Genomic DNA, 27,965 nt, shown 5'->3' with positions numbered 1-27,965 from the left:
CCGAACCTGGCAGTGCCAGTCTAGCTCCACCTCCAGTGCTCTTCTTCGATTCTTCGTGATCGCGCGCTTTTTGCCGGTCCGCGAAAGGACGAGTGTATTAAATTAGCGTCTTTGGCGGTTAATTATCGTATAAATCCGATTGCGTCGCACGTATCGACATCGTAATCGCGATCGCACACGTGAAATTGATCTCGTCGATCGTGAGTCTCGCTGCATCCTTCGGCGACTTCAGTGCGTCGCGGCGAAGTCGCTGACGAAAAAAAATAACGCGAGTGCAAGTGTTTCGAAACTTGTACGAGAAGGAGGCCCGGGGAGGCATCGGACAACAAAGGAGCAACCGTGAGGTGAGTAAATTTAAATTGTTTAATAGTTACATAGTTCCTGATTATTTTTTTAGAGTTTTGCAATTTTTATAGAGATAAAGAAACATACTTTCAATATCGAAGATATGTTTTTTTATCTAAAAATTGCAGAACTCTTTCAAAAAATAATCAGGAACTATATAACTATTTAGAAGAACCTTAAAACTCTGCTCAGAACTATTGGAACTCGATGTGTAAAAAAAATGTAAAGTTGGCATCCCTATTTTTTGAAACTGATTTTCGTTATCGTAATGACCGGAACTATTTCTAAAAATTATCAAGAACTCTTCCTATGGTTCTAAATAACTCAGAACTCTTAACAGAACTATGATAGCATAACATAGGGGTGCCAACTTCACACACCCGTGTTTTTCGTCATAGCACATCGTAGGTCGTTCGACCGTGGTTAACCTCGGAAGGGCGTTGGCTATATTATGACAAATTATGCATAGATGAGACAAGCGACGAGGACGATTAAGGTAATGAGAAATCGAGGATCGATTTCAAAGCAAAGTAGGCGGAAGAGTGTCGGAGAATAAACACATCGCTTCCTGAAGCGACGTAGAGAACTTAGAGAACTTTTATGATGTCAAATGTGAATAAACTTTCATTATGATCATAAAATACAAAGATATAAAAGAAACTTTTTTTTTTCCGCTTAATTGTAAAGTGACTGAAATTTTCTCATTTCAATCGAAGAATTAGTCTCATTGTCAATAAGAAGAATGCAGAAACGATGAAGGGAAGGCCTTCGATCGGCCCTTAAAAGGCTGTGCGAGCCGCGAACGTGGGTTAACGCGAGATAACGATACGAGAGTGTTCGCACGGATGTCGCGAGCTCTTACCGAGAGCAGGTTGCGAGTTTCCGCGCACCGGCGGAGGCGTAATTTACATGGATATACGAACATGCACCTTGTTCGATTACAATGCAATCGCCGCCAACGTCAAACAGCATGGGTAAACGGACTCGCTTCTATTCTTACCCCGAGCTACTAATAGACGAGTGTGTACAAATGAAAGGTGACTGTAATATATGAGTGAGACAATAGTTTGATAATTTTAATAATAGTGATAATATAATTATAAAATATATTGCGCTAAATAAAAATTGATATTTTTTATATATATTTTATTTTTATTTATTATAGATATATTTATATAAAATAGCTATAAATAATATTTATAGATACTTCATTAAAGCATAAAAAATAAATTCTATTCTCGACTTATATTTTTATATCTATTAACAGGTCATATTATCGGGGAGATTCCTTATAGAATCGCTTTCACTGCCAAAACTGATGAGATTTTTATCTCGTAATGAAAAGTGAATTCTACCTGCTGCCGCTACCAAGAATGGAAAACTCGTTTAGACTGGCCGAATTTAGTTTCGAGAGAAAGAGACCGGTTCGCGTGTATATTCGGGCCCGAACGGGCCCCACCTGTATTTGCCTAGACGAGTCCGCCCACAAAATCGAATCGCACCTCTCGAAATGTTTACCACGATTCGATCCGCAAATTTGTCTCGACATATTAACCGTATAAAGACATTTTATAGCCATCGTGAACGTCTTTGAGCTTGTTGTCTTCGACTAGAGTATCATTTACGAGGGGACGATGAGTTCACGTTCGTAGCAAAGGGGAGTCCAGCCGAGAAAACAACTGAGAATGATTTCATCTCGTCGTCGAACCGCTCGCGAGAGTCATTTGCGATAATTTACATTCAACTTAAAGCGTCGCGGCGCGATGAAAAAGTGATTTGATTGCAGGTTGAATAACAAGTAGAAAGGAAAAGCGAATCGCTTAAAATATCAGCGAGAAAGAGAATGCGGTTTAGCGATGAGTAATTCCATTACAAAAGATGAATAATACTGATAATAATTCAGCAAACTATTTCTCCATATAAGGTCCTGCACCATGTATGTATATTAAGATTCGAATTTAAAGAGAGACAGCTATAACTTAATGAAAATGAATATGCAATCGAAATAAATTAATCATTATTTTTAAATATTTTCGTGCAAAATATGTATCACCGATCAATTTTATTTTAGCCTTTCTCTTAATGTTAAATGCGAAACGCACAATTTATACCTCCAGTTGGTGTTTTTTATATTGTTGTAAAATTAATTAATTATTTTTTATTACGTCAAGTATCTTGAGTAATAACCGAGCCACGCAAATCGAGATTTTATTTCATATACTTCGAGTTTCGTGTCGAGTAAATTTTCTACGAATTAACGACAATTAATCCCCTGAACAGCGCCAATTTGAGTAAAAGTTTCACGATCTAACCAAATTAAGAAGTCGTGACGACACGTGTGTGTGAGTAAACGTGCATTAAATGTGCTTCTCGTGCTGTCTCAACCAGTTTTGTCGCAGTCTCGCTGTTTCACGCTCTCGGCATCTATTACATAATCAGTGTTCGATAAAAACTACTTTCTTCTGTCATCCGTCATTCATATCTTTTCCTAATACAATGACTTAACTCGTCGATGTTGGGAAAATTCTAAAAATATAACGACGCGTCTATTAAACTAAAGTGACGAGAACAAAAAGGCAGCATCGCATATTACATTTAAAATTTTTCCGACGATAACTAAGTGTTCCTCTCGTGTTATCTCGCGTTATATGAGCATCAGTTTGCGTTCATTTGCGTCGCTCATCATTAAACAGCGTAGGCAAATTACCTGTTTTTTATTTCGCGCGGTATCTGGCATCTCGTATTTATCCGGTTTATTGCGATATCGATAATAACAGATAAACACGCAGTACTTAACTGATAGTCGATATATCATATGACACTGTTGTTGATCCTTCATTAGTAAGAATATACATTGCGTGTTTAGATCTTTAAAACGCTAATAAATCTTCCGGTGATCTTTTTCTAAATCATAACTAAATAAAACTCAACAAATTTTGAATAAAATGTCTGCAAAAATAAAGTGAGTATAAATTTAAAATTATCAAAGATATAGAATTTTAATGTATATTGCAAATCTTTTGAAAAATCCCTATTTCCACCATAGTTTATTCTAAAATCAATCTAAGTATCACGTACAAAATATATATGTCATGCAAAAATTAAAACTATGCATCATTACTTTGGTGTCAATGAAACATTCGATACTGATAACAGATATATCGAACACGCGTGAGCGATAATGATAAGCGAGCGAAAAAAACCGTGATAGGAGAAAGAAAAGGTGTACACCACTCATTAATATCAACATATCGATCGTGAGGGAAAGAAAAAAAGAGAGGGGAAAAATGGGGAAGTGTTGGAACTGCTGCTATCACGAAGTGTATGACTCAAACAGATGCCTGGCGTTGCTACACTGAATACTTTGAATAAAAATATTTCGATAGCATAATATATGTGCCTCGACAAATATCAATCGCCACATGTCAAAAAATAAATTAGGGATTAAAATCGATTAAAAGTATAATATTTCGATAAATTTAACTTTTCGATGCTGTGCGAAGACGAAGAATGTACTCAATTGCATCAATTATTACTGTCATAATTAATAAATGTTCAGAATGCAATGTTTTCGCGCATAATTAGCTCAGAAAATTTTTTTTATTTCAATTTCTCGCAATAAAAAAAATCAATTTTGCGAGCTCTCTTCATAAGTACAGATTGCGATCAGAATCCTTGCGCCATTGCAAAACAACGTGACTCAAATATCATAAACGGCCACAAGCCGCATTTATCACGACTGATAACGTGACGTACAACGGTCGATTCGCTCGGAAAAAAAAACATTAGCGTGAGGATCCTGCATCGTCGTTACCGTCATACTCTACGAGACCGCTAGGTATACCTATTAGACTAGAATAATGTCACTGCCACCCGCGAACGAACGAACACCAGGCTGAAAACGAGCGAGCGAGCGAGCGAGCGAGTGAGCGACCGCTTGTTCTCCGGCGCGCGCGCACAGTTCACTAACTCCTGGACACACGAGCGACACACGGCGACGACCGGGCGCTTCGAAACGTGGCACTGCGAATTCCTCCGTCGCGAAGAACGTACATATGTACATATGTATATATATATGCGGCGCGTTGACGAAGTCGCCGAGTATCCGGAGCGGAGAGTCGCGTCGCGCGAGCCAGGTGCTGGAGCGACAAGGAGAAGCGTACGCGATAGATGAGGACGGATAAGAAGGAGGAGGAGAAATAGAGTCAGGCGCAAGGACGGAGGCGGCAGCGAGATGAGAGAAGAGGCGCAGGAACAGTAGGGGAGAAAGAGAGACTCGGAGAGAGGGAAAGAAGGCTACAGAATAGAGAAGGCTACAGAAGAGGAGAAGAGAGAAGAGAGCGCACTGAGAGAGAATTGGAGAGGATGCGGTATGTCGCTCCGCCGTGCAGGCCACGTCGCCTCGAAACGCAGACTGCCGACGCCTGGACAACTGCCGCCCACCCGGCGGGCCGGCTCTCCCCTGACAGGGGGAGAGAGAGATCCAAGAAACGGGCCTCACGCGCACCCCACCTCTCTCCTCGCTTTCCTCACGGTATCTGTATAAACCTTGCGCCGACGACCGTCCTCGCCGCTCCCTCTTAGCCGACCCATCGGCTGGTTCCCCGATCACGATCCTGCTTGCTCACTCCTGGCGAAGGAGCCCGGTCCGATAAAGAAAGGTGGGAGAGGCGGCAAAATGAGAGAGGGGAATGGAGAACAGGACGGAGGGGTGAGAAACGTCCTCAACGCCGAGGAGAATAGCTACACGCTGAAGGAGGCAGTAAGGCAGGTCACGGATCGGCAGGGGTTATATACGAGTGCGGAAGTCGCGTCTCACGTTCGTACGTTCTTTCTTCCTCTAGGTCGGGATGTTATTTTTGCCCTATCAAGGGAGAGAGAGCGATCGCGATGATGAATCTGACGATCCCGTAACTTGAAATTTTGATACAATCGTAAAAATTTAGAATTTTAAAGCTGAGATTATGATAAAAAATTAATTGATTAACTGCATATAAATGCCACTATATCGTGTAAAAAGATGTGCAAGAATCGCGGTTTCTCGAACGATATTTGTCAGGAGAGCAGTCGTATATTTGTATCATAACGGCGTCATCATTGAGGCATTCACGCCCGATTATTTGGCTCCTAACGACGTTTCAGAGTTCGATTCGGAGAAGCACTCGCTTGGTCAAGTGGAAGACACACGTGAAAGCACCACTACTATTTAGAGCATCGGTCATCTTTCATGCACCCCGCCAGAAATGCGTGGCGAGACTGTTTTATGCACATTCGACGAATCGAGAGAAAGAGAGAGAGAGAGAGTACCGGTCAAATCTCCCCGACGAGGTCACGCGTTATTTCTCGCAGCCACGTAACCCTCGGCGATATGCGTGTCTAGTAGAAATGCCTACACCTTTGATCAAGCAATTCATACTTTTATTCAACGTATAAGATGTATAGTGGCTAATCGTGTGGCTGCAATGAATTGCTACCAAGAACTCATACAATGTTTGATTCGAGATAGATCTCAAAAGAGAGATCTTTAACGCTACATTAATAATCTGTTATCTTAATTAAATGTTATTAAATGTTATCGATAAATAAACGCATCTAAGTCTAATTTTTATAAATTTTGTTAAGGGAATCGACTGGCGGAAACATTTCTTGGAGATTGCAAATTAAATTGCGTTCAATTTAAAATAAAATAAAAACGCGGATGCGAATAAGCTCGCCAATCTTCCGGTTCATCGTCAGATGTTGAATATTACCGATTACGGTTCAGACCTTTTTTCAATTTATGCGCGTTTTATGTAGCTGGCAACGAGTTTAACTGGCATTCCTAACTGTACAATGATGGAGACCACGATTACTCCAAATATATAAATACGCCGGCTTCGCGTATAAAATCAGTCCATCGTTGGACGGCGATTATTTTCACGCAAATATATTAATCGTCGACAAAGTATTTAATAGTAATTTCAAAAATTACATAAGTATTTATGTGTAATTTATGAGTGAGTTTAAAACTTATTCGAGCATCGAAAGTATCGTGCAGGTGTTAGATATTGCAAATATATCAATTATTTAATCGGAAAAATATGCGACAAAAATTCAAAAATATTCCACAAGGTAAGTTTCCACTAAATTGTACAAGTCAATATTATAAGTTAAATATACGGACAATTAATGTACATTTCAATACATTTCTTTAAAAAATTCTGCTTTGGAGAAATGTTAAATTTTTTTAAAAGAAATTAACATTTTTTTAAGCAAATGCACTCATAATCGACTTAATAAATGGACAACGTGCAAAATCAACCATCGCAAAATCAAAACCGACGTGCGTATCGTAGAAGATTTGCGCGAATCGTCAACAACGCTCTGTCAACTACGACACGTCATTCTTGTACGTGTCTTGTCATATATATCACAAGCAAATTCCTTTGAAAGTCAGAATATAGAAGAAAGATAAGGAGAAAGGGTAGATAAATGTGAGAGATAATTTTCGTTTGTATCGATGTTATAGGAGCGTTTCATATCTAAAATTGTTCACCTTAATTTTTTTAAAACGATATAACAGAGTAATCTTAAAATAATATGCCTAAAAAAAATTTGTCAGCGACTGAAAATATTATTGGCCACCATATGATAGTAACATTAAGACACGGTAAAACGGTTATGGCATCGATGGGAAATTGATGTTAATATTCTCATGGGATTTCCATATCTCCTGATGGTAAAGTAGAATAAGGTATTTCCGGTGTTAATTTATATACTATACAAATTATAATACAAATTAAAACATATATAATTTGCATATATATTTCTTTATCACCAAATCAAGTATCAAAAGGACAATAATCGCAAATAGAATCTGACATTTATAAAACGAACTAACTCGTCTGACCTTTGGCTTCTATAACGGTATTCCGAGCGAAACTTTTCGCTAGTTTGATACAATTTTACATTATTCTAGACGAGCATTAGAATAGAATAACCGTAAATTATTTTTCGATATATCTACGACAGCAATTTTGTGATCATAAAATAAAATAAAATAAAATAAAATAAAATTTCTCAAGTGCTATTTCGCGCACCGCTATTCCAAGAGAGATCTCTTTTAAATGGCAATTTAGTGAAAAGCCTTACACTCGAGAGAAACTTGTCGTTCGTGATAACTTCAAGTTGCGGTTATTATGTGAGATTTAATTATAACGTACGTGTCAACAAGTCAGGATGAGCACCCCGGTATCGTCAGGTATATGGCGGGTACATGGTATTTACATAGCAACCGACACCACAAAGGAACATGCAAGACTCGAGTCGAACGAGCAGTATTCTAAAAGTATCATTTACATCTCGAAAGTCTTTACAGAAAAAAAAAGTATGTGCGAAAAGATGTTTCAAAATTTTTTTCTTTGCTCATAAAAATTTGCTATTTGAATAACGTTTCTTCGTGTTAAATGCGTTCTGTATTCTATATACATGTTTATATTTATAATATATAATATATCGTTTATTTATAGTGATACAAATATAGTCATATTTGAAATTTGAACTGTAGTCATTAATAATATTGAAAAAATTGAAAAACTCTCTCGCTCTCTCAAGAATAATATTATGATAGATCACTGCAGAGTACAAGAAGCTCTTATATGAGCAATGAGCTTAATCCGAATTGATTCAATTATTTATATTTCTCCATTCAGACACATTATATACATAGGTTCATAACGCGACGTTGTGGATATGCTACAATGTGTCGCGAAATATTCTAATTTCGTGCTACGAATTATACAACAATTACATTATAAACTAAATATTGTGCGAGTACATAATGTGCGACTTTTCTATTTTGGTAAGAATAATGGACGAGAAAATGCAGGAACGTGCGTGACATCACGACGAGGTCTTTGGACCTGTCGTACGAACTATAGAGTTAATACGAAAAGCCGCACGACTCGAGGACTCGAGGGTGATCATTGTCCGCGGTTTAAATTTACATTAGGACTTCGTGCTCGAGCGTTAAAAGCATACCGACGAATGAATGCCTCGTAACACGTACGTTTAGTCTGCACGCTTCAATGCAAGAAAGAATCTGTGCGTTTAAAACAACCGTGTTCTACGTTTACGTGTTGACATCCGGAGAAACGTATCTTGCGCGTCCCCTGATTTAATTTTATCTAAAGAAAATTCGGAAAGTAATTCGAATATTGCTTTTTCTTAACCCATTGAAAGTTTAATTATATCAAAAATTTTTAATCAAACCCATAACTATATAAATTATATATTTATTTATACATATATTAGTATATATAACTATATTATATAGTTATATGTATATATTATTTTATGAATTGGTCATATTATAAAAATAATAAATTATTAAAGCGCGCTTTTTTCTTTCAAATAAAGGTGATATCTTAAGGCTCTAATCACAAAATGGCTCTCACGGAGAAAGTCATCCAGCTGGCAATAATTAAAAGTGGAGGGCGCAACAAGCATCGCTAAGCATAGACTCTATAGGCAGAGAGGCGAACGGAGAGGCGGCTGATGGCGTATAGCCGGGCATCGAACCGTGACCCGAGCACCTGTTGCCGCCTCCACGGTCGTGGCTCAATGTGAACTGACCTAACCTGTCCTTACTTCCTACAGCAAAAGGTGCAGCGATTCCATCAGGTCAATCAGTAGACAAGAACAACGTCACTGTCAACAGCTTGAAGAGTTTATCTATGAGAACCTAGCGATCAGCTTGAATTATACACTAGCCTAGCATATTATGTTGTCACATAAAATATAAACCTATGAAATTAAAATTATTTAAAAATATAGTGTAATTAAAATAATTTAAATTTATATTTCTCAATTTTTATCATTTATTTATAGAGAGAAAGAGAGAGAGAAAGAGAGAGAGAAATGATTAATAAAAATGCTCTATATTTTTTAATCAAAATTCAAAGTTCATCACTATGTAAATCAATTGTCACAACGGTTGAAACAAGCAATTTCCGGTTGAGAAAAATTTCATAGATGATCTACAGAGCTAGACACGTTATGATTCAATTACGCAACATATAACAGGTAGCTCCTACATTACATCATCGTCGCACAAATAGACAGATACGTACGAAACGACTGCTGACCACCTTATGACTAATAGCGCATAACAAACTTCAATTGCCACGGATCATTAATGCTTCACGAATAGATCCATGCGTGATACATTAGGATCTTGACATTAATCCTAGCTTGACACTAGTTAATAACGTGTTGTACAAATTAAATTATATATGTATATAATTGTATACATTCTCGCGATAAAAAATCGTAAGTTTTGTGAGAGAACGTAAAGAAAAGTTATACGTATTGTTATGTAAATTTGTTATGCTCATTCATCTTCGGTCATTCAATCTTTACAAAAAGGCCTGTCTCTGTATGTCCGGAACCTCTCAAATAATGAAGACTATTGTCACCCACGCAGCATCATGCATGTCCGAGACAGATAATAATCCGAGCAGTCTAAACGCGCTTAACCGGTCGAAGAAAAGAAGAGAAGTCTGTGAAAAAGTTATCGCGATAAGACGATCTCTGACGCGCAACTTGATATTTACAGAATAATCTCGAGTTTCTGCTCTCGTCGGCACCCCTCATTGAAGGTCCCGGCAAGACGATGATGTCACAATGATGTACAGACACGCGATGGAATTGTACTAAAATTTAATGCCATCATAGAAATTATTTATCGCATGATCTTTCGAAATACAAATCTTTTATTATTCGAGAGCTTCTTGAGAACAAGAATTTATATAATCCTGTTAAAAATGAATTATCGAAATAAAATAACCAAACAGTGAAGAAAAAAAAAAAACAATAAATAATTATTTCTATTGTCTTTTAATTGCCTAGAGATTTGAAAAGGTTTTTATATTTTTTTTCTTAAGAAAATTTAAAGAAGCAGGAGCTACCTGTTTGTTTATCTGACACTGCCTATTAAATATCGTTAGTTTTGTGCTCAGAAATTAAGGTAGTCGACAAACAGAGAGAAGTACCACGTTTTATTATACGATGTTTGAAAGTCTGAAGATAACGCCCGAAGGCTTTAGGCCGACCGTGATCTTACAATTAGAGAATAGTACGAATTATTAATTTCATTCATTATCCATTATTTTTGACGTGACCCTAATCATCTCCGAGATAATACTGACGACGGAGGAACAGAATCGCAATTGAATCCGCTGTACGAAGGCGCTTGCATATATTACTTCGAGTTGTTTACTATTACAAAGATCATCGTTGATCTACACAATCTTCATCAATCAGAACAGTAATAACGAAATAAATAATCGAAATAACAACGACTCTCCAATCATACTTTTCACATTAATGTCATTAATTATTTTTCGAGTTATTTTTCATTAATGATATGAAAAAACATATAATTGTTAGAGTGTATTTAAAATATTAATTCAAGCTCGTAAAATAAGCGTCATCAGAATAAATAGGCAGTTTCTATGTCAAAAGAAAGTAAACTTCTTATCTGACTATTTCTTTTGATAATAAATAAACTGGTAAAGAGATTCAATGAATGATAATGTCAACTAACATCAGTTACGAACGATCCAATCTACAGGATAAGACGTGAAACATGACAAGTGAATTTTCACAGACATTTATGATATGAGCCTATTGTCTAAAAATGCTTTTAGGCAAACTTGTTATATTCTATCTAGATCTAGATGTTGCACATTTTTCAGTTATATATTTATTTTTTTTTATTTGAAGTTGTTAAAAAAAACTTTTAGATGAAAAATACAACCTCCTATATTCTCTGCTCTTATAGCATTAAATTACTATAATTAGATTATATTTGTCTGAACATAAACTGCAATTATATTGTTTATTATAAAAAACTTGATAATCTCAATTTCCTTAATGGCACATAGAGGAGAGTAAATATATCAAACAATATTAAAAGTTTAATTTTTCCTAACATGATATTTTCTCATATTATTAATATTAAAAAAATTATTTAATAAAAATATTCACTTGTCATGCTCTACGCGCTTCATTCTATATAATATAGAAAGAGATCGCAGAATCCATGGGAGAAGAATTTATATGCTAACGATACGATACAGCTGACGATCGGATGTCTACATTTCCGCGGTGTCAGATTACGCTAAAGTGCATAATGAATTTAGAGTTGTATGTGCTAATTGAACTATCTTGTAGTAAACGATGAGTTTACTTACGTTTATCTCAGAGAAAGTGTGTCGCAAAATTAAAAAATTTATAAATAGTACATTCTAATTTTTGCTCTCTCTATACTTTTTTAATTTATATAAAAAAATATATAATTGTTATATATTACATAATTTTTATCTTAAATTTTATTTTTAATCTATTTATATAATTGTGTGTGAAGCTAATGTATCATTTCGTGAAAACTCATAAATAATTAAGAGTTTTTTTAGCTTTATTTTCAATAATCTACAATTCTTGATAGGTTAAAGAAACAGTTCTAATTGTAAAAGAAAATGTCTTAGGACAACTAAGATGTCAAGTAGCGTTTTATTTTGTTCTGCGACATTTTTCTTTTCATTTTTCGTCAGATTTTCAAAAATTTTGAGTTTTACGTGAGATCTAGAAAAAATTCCACCTTTAAAAAATAATATCGATTAAAATAAAATCGATATCGATTAAAATAGAACTTTAAAAAACTAGAAATCTTTCTAGAATTCACATAAAGTTATAAATCATTGAAAATCTCACAAAAAATGCTAAGAAAAAAAATCTCATAGAACAAAATGAGACGCTACGTAAACTTGACATGTCAGTTTGTCTTTGAAGCATTTTCTTTGGGTTAATACAACCAGAGTTATTTGTTTAAAAACTATCAAGAATTACTTAAAACTATTGAAAATAATGTTAGAACTATTAATTATTTATGAGTTTTCACGAAATGATATTCCAACTTCAAACACATTATATAATTGATTAATAATTTATTATTTTTCGAAACTTTTTAATTTCTTCGTTGATCAATGCACCTCAAAGCTTATATTTTCCAACATAATAACATCAACAATTTAACATTTCGTTTGATCTCAAACAAGCCACGTAAATTCGACGTGTTGCTCGTGATGAGAACACAATCGCGGATGTTTACATAAATATTTCGAGTTCAAGTTGACAGTTGCCGTCCAAGAATAAAATCGCGATCAAACAGTGCTTTGTACTGTATTTCACCGAAAATAATGCACTGCGCACATGCATCTTGCTCTCATACGCCGCTATTTTTATCGGCGAAAAGTAAAGAACTATCGGCTAAAAATAGTCGTGTCCACGACGAGGCGGACATGTCAATGTGTTAATATTATAACCCTACAAACGCACGCATACTGCGACGAAAATGCGAGCGCATTAAGATGAATCAGCACCATCGGACACAGTGCCTCTAGATTTCGCAAACTCACCGCGCATTTGCGCCAATGTGAATAAGAAACTGGTAGAGAATCAAGTTGAACGGCAGGACAGCTATTCTCTACGTGTTCTATCTGGGATATTAAAGACGAGCGCTAAAGCACTGCAATTATTATGCCTCGTGCTTTTGTGTATCTGACAATCTGTAGAGATCGTCGTTATAAAAAAATATGTACATATTTTTATATCTTTATATATATTTTCCGAATCGAATGAATTAAAATATGAAGTCACTTTAACATAAGAATATTGATAATATCATATTGAGAGTTTTATATAATTCATAAATAAAATATAGTCTTTCAAAGCAGACTGAATTGTGATTTCGCGTCAATTATTATATGTAAATCTTATTTGAATTTCTTATAAATTTTTTTATATTTATATTCATTTAACAATTTTAGATTTATCAGAATTGATTTTTCTCGTATCCTCGCGAATAGACACGATAATGTATCGCGAAGCACTTTAACATCCCTTGGATTGTACACAATATAGGCTGACCTGCCGCAAGCGTGCAATTAAGGTGAAAAGCGAGAAAAATCGATAGAATTGCGGTACTCACCAGCGATACGCAGTACGGCCCGGTCGGCAGGATCGAGCTGCAGGATGCTCAACGGCTTGTCCTTCGCCCATTCCTTGAGGCTGCCGTCCAGCTCGAACTCCATGATCCCCGGCAGCCGTGCGATTATTCTTCCTTACACCATGCTCCAAGAGCCGCGTCGTACGACGTGTAATATAATATCTGTCCTTTTGCCACCGCACTATTATCACCACTATACACTTACAATGTCACGTAACGCGCGCGCGGCCGTTCATCCTTCACTTGTTTATAACACCACCGCGATACACCGATATTCGGGCTGCTTTTGTCGTTCGCCACTGTCCACGTGACACGTGCGTCCCGACGCACGTGCGTCTACTACTGCGAGAAATATAATACGCACACTCCTTATCCTTCCCGCTTTCCCCACTCTCTACCTCTATCTCTCTCTCGTTTTGCTTTTGCGCCCGCGCGGATCACGCGAGTGACGATCTCGTCGGATCGCGTTTGTTTACATTTACACACGTGTGTATACATACATTCGCGCGACGAAACAGAAGAGACAATGAGTCGGAAAAGAAAAATAGAAGGAAACAACGCGTATGTAATAACGGGATTAATGCATTGTTTCTCCGCGCGCGGAGGAATATTTTTTTCCCGTTTCTTCGGTAGAGCTTTTAGATGATTCTCGATTAGATCGCGTGAGGCTCTAACCCTCGATCGGAGGATGAAAAAGAGGGGAAAATTCATGAGGGTTAGGTGGAGGTCACGAATTAGCGTCGCACGCACCACTCATTGAGAGAGACCGTTTTGCGATGCTACATATGTATGGGGTGATTTCAAAGCGTATATTTCCGAGAACTCCGGCTGCCTAGGAGACGAATTGAAAATACAAGCTACCTCGAGGTCGCGGCACTTGACCTTGGCCTTGACGAATTAATAATTACACGTACATATATATGTATAGACGAGTAAACCGCGCGATTTCCATCACATTGTCTCATGTTTGTTATATTCAAACCAAATATTAAGTATTTCTCTCTCTCTCTCTCAAATTTTATATATAAAAACCCGTCTCTTTTTCTTTAAATAATAAATTTCGTAGACCGTAAAAATTATATACCTTCCACCATTATTTTTTCGCGTCGATTAGACGTAGATTGCGCGTAATAGCCATGCGTGTACGCTCCGTTTTCGTATATCATACATAATATTGTACGGTAATCTTCGATGTGAAAACCGCTATAAAAACGCTAGCTTATTCGTTTGTCTTCCACACACAGCTCCGTACATCGACTTCTATTTGCGATACGCGTCCACGAATGTGGTCGAATCCACACTTCTATTCGCATTACTAAGCAATCGGTATCGAATTTCCGGAAGTGTCGAGTCGCCGTGTTCAGATACCGTTGAATTATCGCGAACAATCGGTAAAGAGAGAAGTAAACGCGGCCCTTTCTCCTTATCGTATATAACACCGTGAAACAAAAGCGCTAGTTTAAAATCGTATCAAACGCCGTCGTATATAACGAGGCCGCCATTAAGCCGTATATTCATCTACGAGAAAATCTGCGCTATATGAATGAAAGAAGGCAAACGCACACGACGAAACCTCGTACATGCGTAATTAAGAAGTGGAACACACGGTATAGTAGAAGCGGAGGCGAACGAGCTCCTCTCGTAGGCTCCTCTTTTTTTTTTTTTTTTTTCCTCTACAACGCTTTCGCGGCGCGGATATCCGTTCCACTTAGCGGGCTTCGAACGGCTTCGATTCGCGCGAAATAATGCCAGTTTGGACGTTAATTGGGCGATTCGCAACGCGAGGCTTGTCAAGAGGAGACTCACGAAATGTCACACACCGTGAAAATTTTCACAAAGAGGGAATTAACTCTCTTTTTTTATCCAATTATATCTGACCGTGTTAAAGAGAGATGGCAGCTGTACACGTGACAAAAAAAATTACAGAATTGGATTCGTATTTTCCGAAAAAATACATATATTCGCGCTCGTCGACAATATGTATATTGGCGGTTGAATTTAATGAAATTAACGAGTCGTAACACGTGTGCACGAAGCGACTACGCGGTTTATATACGCAGTATGCAGTTTTGCTTAGAGAGACGAAGCGACGCCTCTGGGATCTCGTTTTACGAGAGCGACCATTAAGGAAGTCTCACGAGGGTGCTATACGTTTTATAACCGGTCGCCGACGAAAGCTCAGACATCTGTCGCGGTATCGCTTTGTAGAAGCCGGTCGCGATCACAACACACGCACGAGATAAAAGATTCAGCCCGTGACACGCGCGCCTTCTTCGTGTTTCTTATAGATATACACGACCGATTAAATTTTAACTCTCGTATTCTCATCGTACTTTAGCGGCGAGTGCAGCTTTCATCTCCAACGCGATCTGCATGACGAGTAAATAAAACGGTATCGAGTTTAGGTCGTAAATGTGTACCGATAAACCGAGATAAAAGTACCCAGTCTGTCTACTTGCAATGTCGATTCACAATTTCAATCACACTTTTAGCTTCGTACAAACATATATTTTTACAACCTATTTCACTACTTTGAAGATAACGAATGGAACATAAGCTCTCATGTTGTCATTCTTTAGATATGAGTATTGTTTCATATTTTCCATCAATATTTTCGTAACATCGATAATGTCGTTTCAATATAAATATGTTCATGAAACTATGATATACGAAATGCTGTCATTGAATATTATTTGGATTTATTCAACATTTAGATGTAATAAAAATTAATATTTTCCTTTCTATATAAAAATCGCGTAAATTATCTAAAAAATTTTATCGATCTCGATATTCTGAAAGAAAAAAATTCCTTTGGAAACTTGGATAACATAATCTCAATCTAGAATAAAAATCGTAATGAGTCAAATTGAATGAAAATAAAGTCAAATGTCAAAAATCGTATAAGATTAACCGTAATATTACTTTTTCCAACGGAAATAGAAAGGTAAATATACATGTCGTGTATGAGAGAGAGAGTTTAACAGCATTATTAAACAGGTTGCTTATCGATCGACCGACGAACGCGAATATCTGAATTTTTTCGGAAAGTTCTACTAGTTTCTAATCGTATATATGTAGGTCGAGGGTTGCAGCAGCGATAAATTTCGCGAGAAGGTCGGCGGAAACGTGAAACCGGTATCGACCGAAACTTTCGGGATCACGAAATATTTCGAGAAACGTAGACGCGAATCCGTCATAAGTATGAATCAAAAATTCGCCGACCTTCCGAAAGAGAGAATTGCACGCGTCACCTGTCAACACGCTTATTTTCGATCACGTTTATCACCGTTATCGTGATTCTTTTAGACAATCACAAGGTTCGCTGATTGCGTAAATTGAGTATCGCCTAGCGCACATATCTGTAATTAGTCGCTGCAATCTATCTTTTCTAATACATAACTTAATTAAGTGTAAAAACAATGAAAACTCGCAATGTCTACTTTTGTTTGCAATTGCGCGAATAAAGTAGGATTAGTCATATTGATCTTTATCAGCGTTCCGCATCTACGTTCCTTTCTTCTCGCTCTCAAAACGTCATAAAATTAAGAAATCAGCGAAAGTAAGAAATGGAAAGAATATCGCTGTCACGAAACATAGACATTTGACAAGAGCTGACATCGTTTTGTTTTTAGAAAAAAGAATATCTTGCGTAACTTTTCACTCTCTTTTGTAAAAACATACCTGCGATTATATCTCCCGATACACGCAACATGTGATTATAATATAATGCACAACGAAATACGTATTCTCGCGCAGCATCGATCGAGCGAATAAATTTGCGGGGATTTCGCGGAAATCGAGCAAATCGAGGGTCACACGCAGTCGCAACACGTACGTCAGCGACGTAACCCAAACACGTCGTCGCGGTCACGCACCATGTCTCTCTTCCTCGCGGAGAGCGCCGACTTTACCGCGGTTAGGCTAACCTACGAGGCGTTCGCCAAGTGTAACGAGGATTCGACTTACTTCCGGCGTTCTCATGCGGCGCGACGCTGCGCTTCCTCCTCCCTGTCGGTCGTCGCCGCGACGCTTAGTTAGAGAGTGCAACTAACTATAGACGACGATGGAGCCACGCGACGATAATTCACGCGTAAAGAGAAAAACGCGTGCGAACGCGACAACGAACGCCCAAGAGAGAGAAAGAGAGAAAGAGGACGAGCAAAAGGGAGAGAAAGAGAGAGGGGGAAGAGAAACTTACGCTGAAAATAATCCGTCCTCGCCTCCTGGTGCATCGCCACCTCACGGCGGCATCGTTCCGGATGAAAAACCCCCAAATGAATCGCGCCGGGACGTAAACGTGTCCGATCGTCGACAGTGGCCGTCCGTTCGCGACCGGAAAACAAGCGAAAATCGATGTTCCACCGGTGGCAAGCACCCACACACACTCGGGTATATATATCTCTCTCGCGATAATACAACTCGCACTGTGTCGAATTCGCCCGGCGAAACGACGCGAGGATCCCCGCTCGATTAGGGGGAAACGTGGCGGCGGAATAAACTGTCGAGCACCGCCGAGTCGTGAACGCGCACAGCGCGCATTATCACCTTATCGCGCCACGATTTTCGCGTCACGAATGCCCGACGACCCGGTTGTACGCGGACAACGGACGACGCGCCTAGCAGACGACATTTTGCTTTGCGCGAGTCCGCACGAGGCGCGACGGAAACGCCCGAGCGGCCGACAGGGGCGGCTCGCGCTCCGTCAAATAACCGCGAAATTTTAATTTCACGAATATTTATTTGATTCTAATTCATCCGCCGTCGAATATCCCTATCGCGATATCCTTCTTCTGAATCGATTCGATATGTTTCGTAAATGTAGAAAAGCCGATTTCTATTCCTATCGTTTTTTACTAGCAATTATAACTCTTATATTAATAATTTCGATGTCATCACTCCGACATTTTTTTACAATAATACGATGATAATAATAATGATTGTGTGATAAAACGAATTGTCGCGATCATCGTAATCGTTCGATATGCACTATGTTTTTAAAAAGTACAGCAGTATCTCTCTATTTCATTTTCTTCTCTGTATATTAAAATAATAGAACAGTAATAATATAAAGGGAGATTATCATTTGGTTACTTACAACACGATTAATTTCGTGTAACTTCTACTTTTGATTTCGAAACCTCTGGCATTTCGTTTCGGCCGCGTCGAATTTCGTATCCTTGTGAATTTCGCTTGAAATTTCTTCGTCATATACGTACATTGTGCAAGAACTAGTTTCTTGAATTAATATGCGTGTCGCGTGTAGCCGGCATGCGTCGTAACCAGCGCGGCAGTTAACCTTAACTAGGCGCTCACGGGCAATTACTTGTTTGTCGTTTCTCTCTCTCTCTTTTATTCGATCTCTTGCTCGCTCTCTCCTGCACGCGTGACATCACAGCAAGTTGAGACTATCCTGCTCTAACCGCCGACTAGTGTGTCGAACCTTGCGATAAAAAACTAGCAATCTTTATTGCGTCCCATGCTACAATTTCTTTTCAATCAAGATCTAATTCTCCCGGTGAAAATTTTATTACGAATACAAAATGATTTTAGTTATAATCTTCCTCAAAAATTCTCAAAAATAGGACGCAGTTTTAGATATCAATATTAGTGAATATCTGTATTTAATGATTCTTAATTATTAACTTCATACTTCCTGACAGAAAGTAACAATAATTATAGTTTGATTAGAGATTTCTGAACGTATAATTATGGCTTTTAATAACAAATCTTTCATGCGTAAAAGCTCTGCAAGATTGTGTGTATGAGAGAGAGAGAGAGAGAGAGAGAGAGAGAGAGAGAGAGAGAGAGAGAGAGAGAGAGAGAGAGAGAGAGAGAGAGAGAGAGAGAGAGAGAGAGAGAGAGAGAGAGAATCTCAGCTTGTTTTTACGGTCTCTCTATTACATCATTGAGAAATTGACATGTACATACCTAGTAACTAGCATTTTGACGCACTTTGACGAGGAAATAATGAAGAAATATGCGAAAGATTAGGAAAACTAACCCCGACAACGCAAGAACGGCTCGCCGATACCGAAGTGGCGACATTGACAAATAACGGAGATTATTATGGCAAACGGCATCACGGACGAATGACCGGAACTGTAGGAGACACTCGCGACGATTTTTTGCACGCACGACTCACTTTTGAATGGAAAAAATGCGAGAAAATGTATGGAGCATTCCGGACGCCGCGACTCCATGATTCTCTGCCGTTACGTTAACTTTAACTGATCGGTTCAAAATCTCTCGATTCAATTGCGATTCTCGAAGTATCGAAAGGATCGAGGCGGCAAATTTGACAATTAGATTCACGTCTGTTCGTTTTACAATTGCATTTCGTAACACGAAATACATAGTTTTTAGGAAAAGAGAGACATGGATAGAAAATAATAAAAGATAGAAAAAGATAAAAGTACAGAAAAGTGCAGCTAAAACGAACAATTGTTTTAGCGTTCAAATCAAATTCGAAATATTATAATAAATATTAAAAATTATATCTAAATACATAATCTCTCTCAATTTGCAAAATACATATGTAACTAATAATAAAGATTCATTTATCTGATAGAAAGTAAAGAAAGCAAGATACTTGATACTAATATTCACAATCACAAAAATGCTTGTAAATTATTAAAATATATCTTTTGATAATTTAATAATTATTTAAATAATTATCTGAATAGTTTTAGAAACGATTTACTAAACAATGCTAAAATTTCAAGCCAATATCCATAGATTGTTTGCATAAGAATGAGGAATTCTAGAGAAAAAACCTGACAATTAGCAAAAACTGCTTATTAGATGTAAGATGCGATAGAATGATTACGAGAACATGTGCATGGTTTGCATGTTAATATTAATGGAATGTGAGATCACTTCTATATAAGTGGGGATGTCAGTTTTTCGTTCACGTCGTCCCCAACGTTACCTCTGTCGTTGAATGACAACTTTCAAAACCTTTTGCCGCGGTTGATGTCATCACTAAATAAAGGCGGTGATACTATCGATAAATCTGTTGTTTCCTCTAAGTATTGAATGAGTAAACGCGCGTTTAAGTATATTTCAAACACAAGGTATGTCATTACATTATCGTATTGAATATATTATCTTGGTGATCGAGTGACATGTTGATGCCATTTTTGATTGTGATGTAATATCAAATAGCTCTGATATCTTATGCTATAGATAGATTTAGATGAGGACATTAAAAGAAAATAATATAGTATAGTTCACATATATATAATCATGTATGTGCGTAATCAATATTACAACTATATTCAGTACGATAATTATGCTACACATATAATACAACTATAATAGTTTATAGGCAGTATATCATTTTTGCGATAATCAATGTTAGCCCATGTAAAATTTTCATTGGCAGTGACATTTCTACAGTATAATTTTTGTGTCGAATAAAATTCGATATTCATTTTACCTTTTTACTATAATCAATTTCTAAATTTTATCAAACGTGCTGAATCTTTACTTGTTTCAGCACTGCGTTACCTTTTTTATCATTCGCAGCAGCAGTTTTCCAAACATGTTCCAAATTTTCACGAGTGGCATTAATCTCTTTCTGCAATCGTCCAATTGTTTCCTCTTTTTGTCTTAGCAGATGCTTGAAACGTTGTAATTCTCGATGATATTCGTTTTTCATTCGATGCACTCCGAGTTGCTGTACTTTCATATTTTTCTCCGCCAATGCTAAATGCTGTTTAGCACCTTCGTGTACAATCTAACAATAATTATATTTAAAAAATTATTAATAAAGAAAAAATATATATACATATATATCAATAGATATACTTCATATACCTTTAATTGTTCTTTTAAATGACCTACTCGTTGCGTAATAGTATCACCGAGAAAATGAATACTTGCATTTTTATTTTCTGTTTCATGCAAAAGTGCAATCAATTTATCTCGTTCGGCGACTGCTGTTTCATATTCGCTGAACAACTCTTCGCAATATATTGTAGTCTTTCTCAATTGCTTTTTGAAAGAATCTCGAGATACTCGCATAGAATGTGCCAGTTTTTGAAAATGCTCCAGTTTTCGCTGCATATGTCTAGAAAGAGAAAACAAAATAAAACATTTATGTAACATTATATAAATCAAATTTTCAAAGTTAAGGAATTTACAATAAATATATTAAAACTATATACTAAAACTTACTTTAAATTTTTTTCGAAATTTTTATTCGATACTTTCAATTGATTTCTTTCTATTGTACCTACATCTAATTTTGTCTTATTTTGACATTGCAACTCTTCCAATTCTTTGATACGAGTAGATCCTTTCTCTTTCTCAGTTTCATATTGATGTTTTAGTTTCTCAAACAGTTGTCTACATTCTTCAACGGCAGCGTTATGAACATCAATAGGCATCGTTTTTGTATTGTCGTTTTGTAACTTTTCATATTCCTTATGAAGAATATCATATTTCCCTTGAAGATTACTGAATTCTGTCCTTGACGCAAGATGTTCCTCATGAAGTCTGTTATTATCGAATGACATTGCCTCCACTTTCTGTTCATACAATGTATGGATCTCGTGTATCTTTTGCTTCTGATGGGCCGTTTGTCTTACATAACACTCGTTTAATTCCTTGAGTAAGTCAGCATCCTCGGATATCATCTTGATTTCATCCATATACTTGGTACACTAGAAAACTTTTACTACAATAATTTGTAAAGTGAACAATAAATTCTTATAACTAAAATACCTTTGATCTTAATTTTTCCACTTCATTCTGCATGCACTCATTCTCTGCGATAACCTCTTTGCATCTGGTACTGAAATCTGCAATGTCTTCTTCGTATTTATTTATAAGTTCTTGTTTCTCCGATAGATTTTCCTGATAAGCATCTAAAAGTGGGCCTAATACATGAGTATTCACAGAACCCCATGACTCTAATACTTTTTTATTACTGTCTGCTGGGCTTTTAGAATCTAATATTTCATTAATATTTTTAGATATTACACTTTGTCCCAATTCTCTCATTTTATCTTGATATTTTTCTACTTCTGCATTTAAACAATATATCACATTTTTCAAAAGCAACACATCTTCGTTTAGCTGAACATTTTCAGCTTTGCATCTTTGATTAAATGTTAGAAGATTGGAATTGGTTTTCTCTACTTTTTGAAAATCTTCGATAAATTCTTTGTGATATGCATGCAACTGATGATATTCTGTTTCACGTTCTGTCAAAACAGTATTTAATTTCTCATATTCTTGTTGAAGGCTCTCGTAATGTTTTAACAATTTGTGATATTTATTGCAGATTTTTGACATTAAGGAATCCTTTTCTCTTAATTCTGCAATAGTCTCTGAAATTATAATTAATAATACAGAATTATTCTTTAATAAATTAGTCAAATATTATTTATATTGTAATAAACATGTTTATGAAAGAAAAAGACAGACTTACCAGGATTTATCGCAGAATTTTCAAGTTTCATTGTCAATATCCGATTTTCATCAACTAATTTATCAATTTTCTTTTGAATACAATGTTTGCCATTTTTCTTAGGTAATGCAACACTGTCATTATTTCTATTTTTGTCCGTCACTTCTTGGAGTTCACCATTAACTCTTGAATGACGTCTTCTATGAAACCGTCTACAACGATGTAGTGGCTTGTGAACTGGTTCCAGTTCATTTTCAGTGACTGAAACTTTACGACTGCTGTGCTGCAATTATAATAAAATTATGTTAGATAATAAAGTAAATCATTATATTAAAAATTAGACAAAAATACAGAAAAATATACACTTAAACTATATTTATACTTTTTCTTTATAACGCTTATCAGTACTGTTATCACGATTTGGCATTGCCTACACCTGCTGCTAAAAAATACAGGTAATAAATAATAGCTTTTAAAATTTCATTTGCAATTCTGATGTCATTAACGTAAACACGTGATACTTGAGATCGCACCAAGTCTGAATGAGTTTTAGAAGGCTTATGTCTTGTTTATGTCAGATGTTTTGTTTTGAAATCAGCCATGATCCGATCACCATGGCAACTATCGGCGACGAGGTACCAGAATTCACAGTTAGATGGAGCCATAAATGCATTTGTGATCATTTCTCGCACGACTTATTGTTAGCGTCACGCGAATCAATGAAAGGCGACACATGTAAAAGCGCACCTAGCGCACATATTCATGCGTATGACATTTCACTCAAGTTCATTCAACGTAGGGCATGCTGAAAACGTGTCATAGATCGAAGAGAGAGAGGGGGGGGGGAGGAGAGAAAGAGACAGAGAGAGAATTGTCATTTATAATAAAATTGCTCCGACTCTACTTATCCTCAATTTATTCTCGTTAAAAACCGTACGATTATAGAAGCAATACGCACCAATTATTTTCAATAGATTTAAAATTTTAATAATAGCTTTTTACGGAAGTTTCAATCCGCACCGTAACATTGACAGAACAGATCTATTCGACTTACAATTAACGAAAAAGATTGACTCTTGCGAGCTTATCACCATACATTTGTCTGGACGAACAATATACGATAACAGCCGCAATGCAGTTCTTATTAAATGACTGCCTATCCCTGAGTTGTACCGTTTTATAACGATGATTTGCAAGCAAATTTGATTTCATTGATTACCAAAGAAATATTCTAGTAAATTCCGTTCCTACGATATTAAGGAAATAGACAAAGTAAAAAAGAGTTCTTACATTTTAGGAAGGCATACGTATCTTTTAATAAGTAGTTATGTAATATGTCTGTGTAGTTATTATGTAATAATGTCGCAATAATTTAGTCTTGAAATACTCTTAGGTAATACTTGGCCAGAACTAACTCATTTATCATTACCATTTCCGAGGTAATTTCAGTACCGATACTTATAGATAGGGTGACCTTGGTTAAAAAAATGATATTGCGCGTTTCGCAGAAATCTGATTAACGATTATCAATAACGCAAATTGTATGTAACATAATATATTTTTCCTATATTGTACATCTGCAACAATTATGAAAAATAAGACATTCCCCTCGTATATAGTTATTAATAATAAATTATTTTTTTATAGGTGGATTATTCGTGTTGAAGCTGTCATTATATTTTATAATGTCAAATGGCTTAGTTGATCAAAATTGCAATTATTCCCAATATTTAAAACCTGGTAGTATTTATTACGTGTACAATCCTGATTATCCTAACGTTTCAAAAGGTCGACAATCCTGCAGGTGGATTGCGGAAAGTGACTATCGAGTGAAATTAACATGCAATGATTTTAACATACCTTGGGTAAGATTTTATGTTTGTAAGGAAAAATTCAATATTATTTAAATTTAAATATTATTGAAAGATATTTATTACCGTAATCGTTGAGCCTGTGCATTCACGAAAAGAAAAGTTTTTCTCAGTTTTAAGTCATAAAAAAATATAATTAAAATTATTTGTTACTAATTAACATTCACAAATAAATTACAGATTTTTTTACAATAATATCCAGAATATTTTTCGCAGAATTTTAAATGTGTCTTCGACAGTCTGACTGTACACGTGAATAAATCTGTGGCTTATACCTATTGCGGTAACGAGACATTTAGCGTAGAATCGACGGGAAAAGTCATGACCATTGAATTATCAACCACATTTTGGTCATCGGGAGTTAAATTTTTATGCCAACTACAAGTGATCGAAGAAGCAGAGGACGATAATTGTAAATGCGGATGGAAAAATCCGGTAAGTACACCATATAAAACTAAATACTAAAAAATTTAATATATGAATATAAATTTGATATATGTATATAAATTTCAAACAGAAATGTCTATATATTTTATCGTTTTTTAATTTATCAGACAAAAATAGTGGGAGGTAATGAAACTGGGGTGAACGAATATCCCATGATGGCTGGTCTCGTCAATCCCTTTCAAAGAGACGTATATTGTGGAGCAACCATCATATCTCAAAAACATATTTTGACTGCCGCACATTGTCTGACATATAGAAATACAAGTAACGTAGGTGTACTTGTGGGAGATCACGATCTTACTACAGGTAAAATGTGTTTCTCTTTATCGAAGATTTTCTAATAAAACATATAAAATATATAATTCAATTTAATTTTTATTAATCTCTATTATTATTTTAAATTTATATGTTACCTAATTATAATGACTAAAAATTTTCTAACATTTCAGGCGCAGACACAAATGCCTCGCGCCTTTACACCGTATCCAGATTCGATATACATCCTCTTTATAATGACGAGAGTCTAGACAATGACATAGCTATAGTGACGACGAATTCTATTATAAATTTCAACGAAGAAGTTGGGCCGGCTTGTCTTCCGTTTCAACATCGGTTCGATTCCTTTGCAGGAAGTTATGTAGATTTATTGGGTGAGCAATATTCGCTAAACCGCTATATGTTTCTAGAAATACTAAATTTTCGTTGTTTCATGTAAATTGCATAAATAACAAACCTTTAATGCATCTAATTTAATTAAAATATAGGTTGGGGAACAACACAATTTGGCGGAATGAAATCAAAAACCTTACAGAAAGTTATATTAACCGTAATCACGAATCAAGAGTGTCGTCGATGGGATCAGAATTTATTATATAGTCAATTATGTACTTATGGGGAAAAGAAAGACGCATGTCAGGTAGCATTGTATTTTTTCCTGCGCAAATTCTATAAAATTATTGCAGAGAAAGACACATTTTTTTCCTTCGTTATATTCGTATCTATAATTTATAGTTCGACAGTGGTGGTCCCGTTCTTTGGCAGAATCCTACGACGAGACGAGAGGTTCTCGTGGGTATTATCAGTTTCGGGTCCGGTTGCGGCAATAACGAACCAGGGATTAACACACGTGTCGGCACTTACATAGATTGGATTCTAAGTGTGACGTCAGGTAAATATACGAAATATACAATGCCTGTTATCATCTTATTGAAACGTAGGATAAACATACGAAATATACAATGCGTTATCATCTCATTTCGTATTTATTTATCCTCTTACAGGTACCAATTACTGCAAGTCTGAATAAAGAGGAACACGTAATTATTTTTATTAAGAAAAGGATCACTTGTTATTTGTGAAAAATTATTTTTATATAGTTTATTATTTATAAATGACAAACGACATATTAATATAAATAGTAATAATGTTATTTACACAAATTTATTTCTTTCTCCTCTCCATGAAATATTCCAAAATTATATGTGAATTATTTGATGTATGTATTTATGAGCTAAAATACATATTTCTGATTTATATGTTTAACGTACAGTAAAATATATTTCTACTGCCTCAGCCAAGACGCTGCAATCAATATCCTCAGACCTAGATTATTATATACTTAATAAATCTCGAATAGATTCAATGAGACTTGAATATTGAAATTGTTATGTAGCATATTTCATGTGTGCATTTACATGATTTAAGTAGATATCCTGAAGAACTTCGAACGAATATTTATAGTAATATATTTCAACGCATATTAAGGGAGGAGGGGAATATACGATGTTCCAAAATAACTAAATTTGTCATTCACTGTAATGAATTATAAAGAGAAAATTCTACATAATAAATTATTAGTTCCAGAGTGTGTGTACGCTTATGAGACCTTAGATTAACTTTAATAGCAATTTCTACGGTGTAGAATGATCAACATTAACGGCTCGTAAACAATGTCTCATTATTAATAAGTTCCTGAATGAGGATGTGACGTTAAACTGTCTATAGGAGGGAATCTATGGTAAACGTCCACTTACACCGAGCAATGTAGTACCATATTAGCTTACTTGTCATGGTGTATATGTACCGAAGATTTACATCATGCTCTTTTACCATGCTTATCAAGAGAGAGAGAGAGAGAGAGAGGGAGAGAAAGGAGAATAAGAGAGAAATAAAATATGATATAAACAGATACAATAATTGGTATATTATAAAAGCGAAACAATCTTTGATCTATGATAGAGAATATTGATTATTTGTCATTAAAATTGAAATTGATTTGTGTAAAGTGCAGTGTGTATTTTTTTTTAGCTATTTATATAAAGATTGGCTATTTAAATAAAGATAAATATACACATATATAGTTATATATAGTTCTCACAAAATATAAACTATTATATCACTGTATATTAATGCCATATTAAATGTTCTCGTGCAAAGTCAATGTTCTACGAACACGTATCAGTTAGTGATAGTATATAGTTTCGTGTCCACGGCACACATTTATTATTAAATAAATTGATTTCTTCGATATATCGCGATAATATATCCTTGACATAGTTATTGACCCAATGATAGTACGTAAATAGATATTCTTCCCATATCACGACGGAACACCGTATAAAATAAAAAACTTTTCGCAAAAAGTCCTTTTTTGCGAATATATCTTTTTTGCAGAGAAATTTAAATCATTCATATAATAATTTTTTATCACGTGAAAAAAAATTATTAATAAAGGCAGAAATTTTATTTCATTTTGAAAAGCTAGATGATCGATTCTATTTGATGTATTCACAAAAATTGGAAAATCACATATCTTTCGTTTGTGATGAATAATATGTTT

General features: G+C 35.8%; 3 protein-coding genes across 15 annotated transcripts in view; 1 reads left to right on the top strand and 2 right to left on the bottom strand.

Annotated features, from left to right (window-relative positions):
* Positions 1-17,736, bottom strand: part of Shot (dystonin-like protein short stop) — a 100,836-nt gene extending 83,100 nt beyond the window's left edge. For 5 of the 9 annotated variants that reach the window (XM_083053088.1, XM_083053089.1, XM_083053091.1 and 2 more), the window contains exons 1-2: positions 17,592-17,735; positions 13,376-13,735 (exon numbers count right to left, since the gene is read on the bottom strand). In XM_083053088.1, the coding sequence (XP_082909214.1) occupies positions 13,376-13,478 (103 nt within the window). In that variant the 5' untranslated portion in view covers positions 13,479-13,735; positions 17,592-17,735. Of the gene's footprint in view, positions 1-4,189; positions 4,757-13,375; positions 13,736-17,591 lie in introns of those variants that run through there. The other 4 variants (XM_083053104.1, XM_083053093.1, XM_083053102.1 and 1 more) reach the window with 4 other exon arrangements.
* On the top strand, positions 65-26,522 carry LOC145944640 (venom serine protease 34). 4 transcript variants are annotated; one of them, XM_083053156.1, is made up of 8 exons: positions 65-344; positions 24,456-24,673; positions 24,896-25,114; positions 25,234-25,432; positions 25,576-25,776; positions 25,891-26,042; positions 26,138-26,294; positions 26,407-26,522. In XM_083053156.1, exons 2-8 carry the CDS (start codon positions 24,494-24,496, stop codon positions 26,430-26,432), a joined length of 1,134 nt encoding a protein of 377 aa, XP_082909282.1. In that variant the 5' UTR covers positions 65-344; positions 24,456-24,493; the 3' UTR covers positions 26,433-26,522. The 4 variants fall into 4 exon arrangements, with proteins under 4 accessions (XP_082909282.1, XP_082909280.1, XP_082909281.1 ...); XM_083053154.1 differs by lacking the exon at positions 65-344 and adding an exon at positions 5,231-6,456; XM_083053155.1 differs by lacking the exon at positions 65-344 and adding an exon at positions 18,078-20,466.
* LOC145944648 (uncharacterized) lies at positions 21,893-23,414 on the bottom strand. Of its 2 annotated transcripts, none has more exons than XM_083053170.1 (4): positions 23,191-23,414; positions 22,830-23,091; positions 22,121-22,728; positions 21,893-22,067 (listed from the first exon to the last, which is right to left on the bottom strand). In XM_083053170.1, the coding sequence occupies exons 1-4, from the start codon at positions 23,233-23,235 to the stop codon at positions 22,029-22,031; spliced, it is 954 nt and encodes a 317-aa protein (XP_082909296.1). In that variant the 5' UTR covers positions 23,236-23,414; the 3' UTR covers positions 21,893-22,028. The 2 variants fall into 2 exon arrangements, with proteins under 2 accessions (XP_082909296.1, XP_082909297.1); XM_083053171.1 differs by having other exon boundaries at positions 21,936-22,073.
* Positions 26,523-27,965: the final 1,443 nt, after the last annotated feature.

Source organism: Prenolepis imparis, unplaced genomic scaffold, assembly GCF_030444845.1.
Source record: "Prenolepis imparis isolate NDT839.2.m4 unplaced genomic scaffold, iyPreImpa1.0 SCAF_13, whole genome shotgun sequence".
NCBI lineage: Eukaryota > Metazoa > Arthropoda > Insecta > Hymenoptera > Formicidae > Prenolepis > Prenolepis imparis.
Note: the sequence above shows the minus strand (reverse complement) of the source record. Positions and strands in the feature narration are given on the sequence as shown.

Bases quoted from the DNA above. Each gene is read 5' to 3' on its own strand.
- LOC145944640 (XM_083053154.1), top strand. From the start codon at position 6,426: ATGCGACAAAAATTCAAAAATATTCCACAAG. The intron at 25,433-25,575 runs GTAAAATGTGTT...CTAACATTTCAG, and splicing joins AGATCACGATCTTACTACAG to GCGCAGACACAAATGCCTCG. The intron at 26,295-26,406 runs GTAAATATACGA...ATCCTCTTACAG, and splicing joins GATTCTAAGTGTGACGTCAG to GTACCAATTACTGCAAGTCT.
- LOC145944648 (XM_083053170.1), bottom strand. From the start codon at position 23,235: ATGCCAAATCGTGATAACAGTACTGATAAGCGTTATAAAGAAAAA. The intron at 22,729-22,829 runs GTAAGTCTGTCT...TTATAATTTCAG, and splicing joins AAATTCTGCGATAAATCCTG to AGACTATTGCAGAATTAAGA. The intron at 22,068-22,120 runs GTATTTTAGTTA...TTGTAGTAAAAG, and splicing joins TGGAAAAATTAAGATCAAAG to TTTTCTAGTGTACCAAGTAT.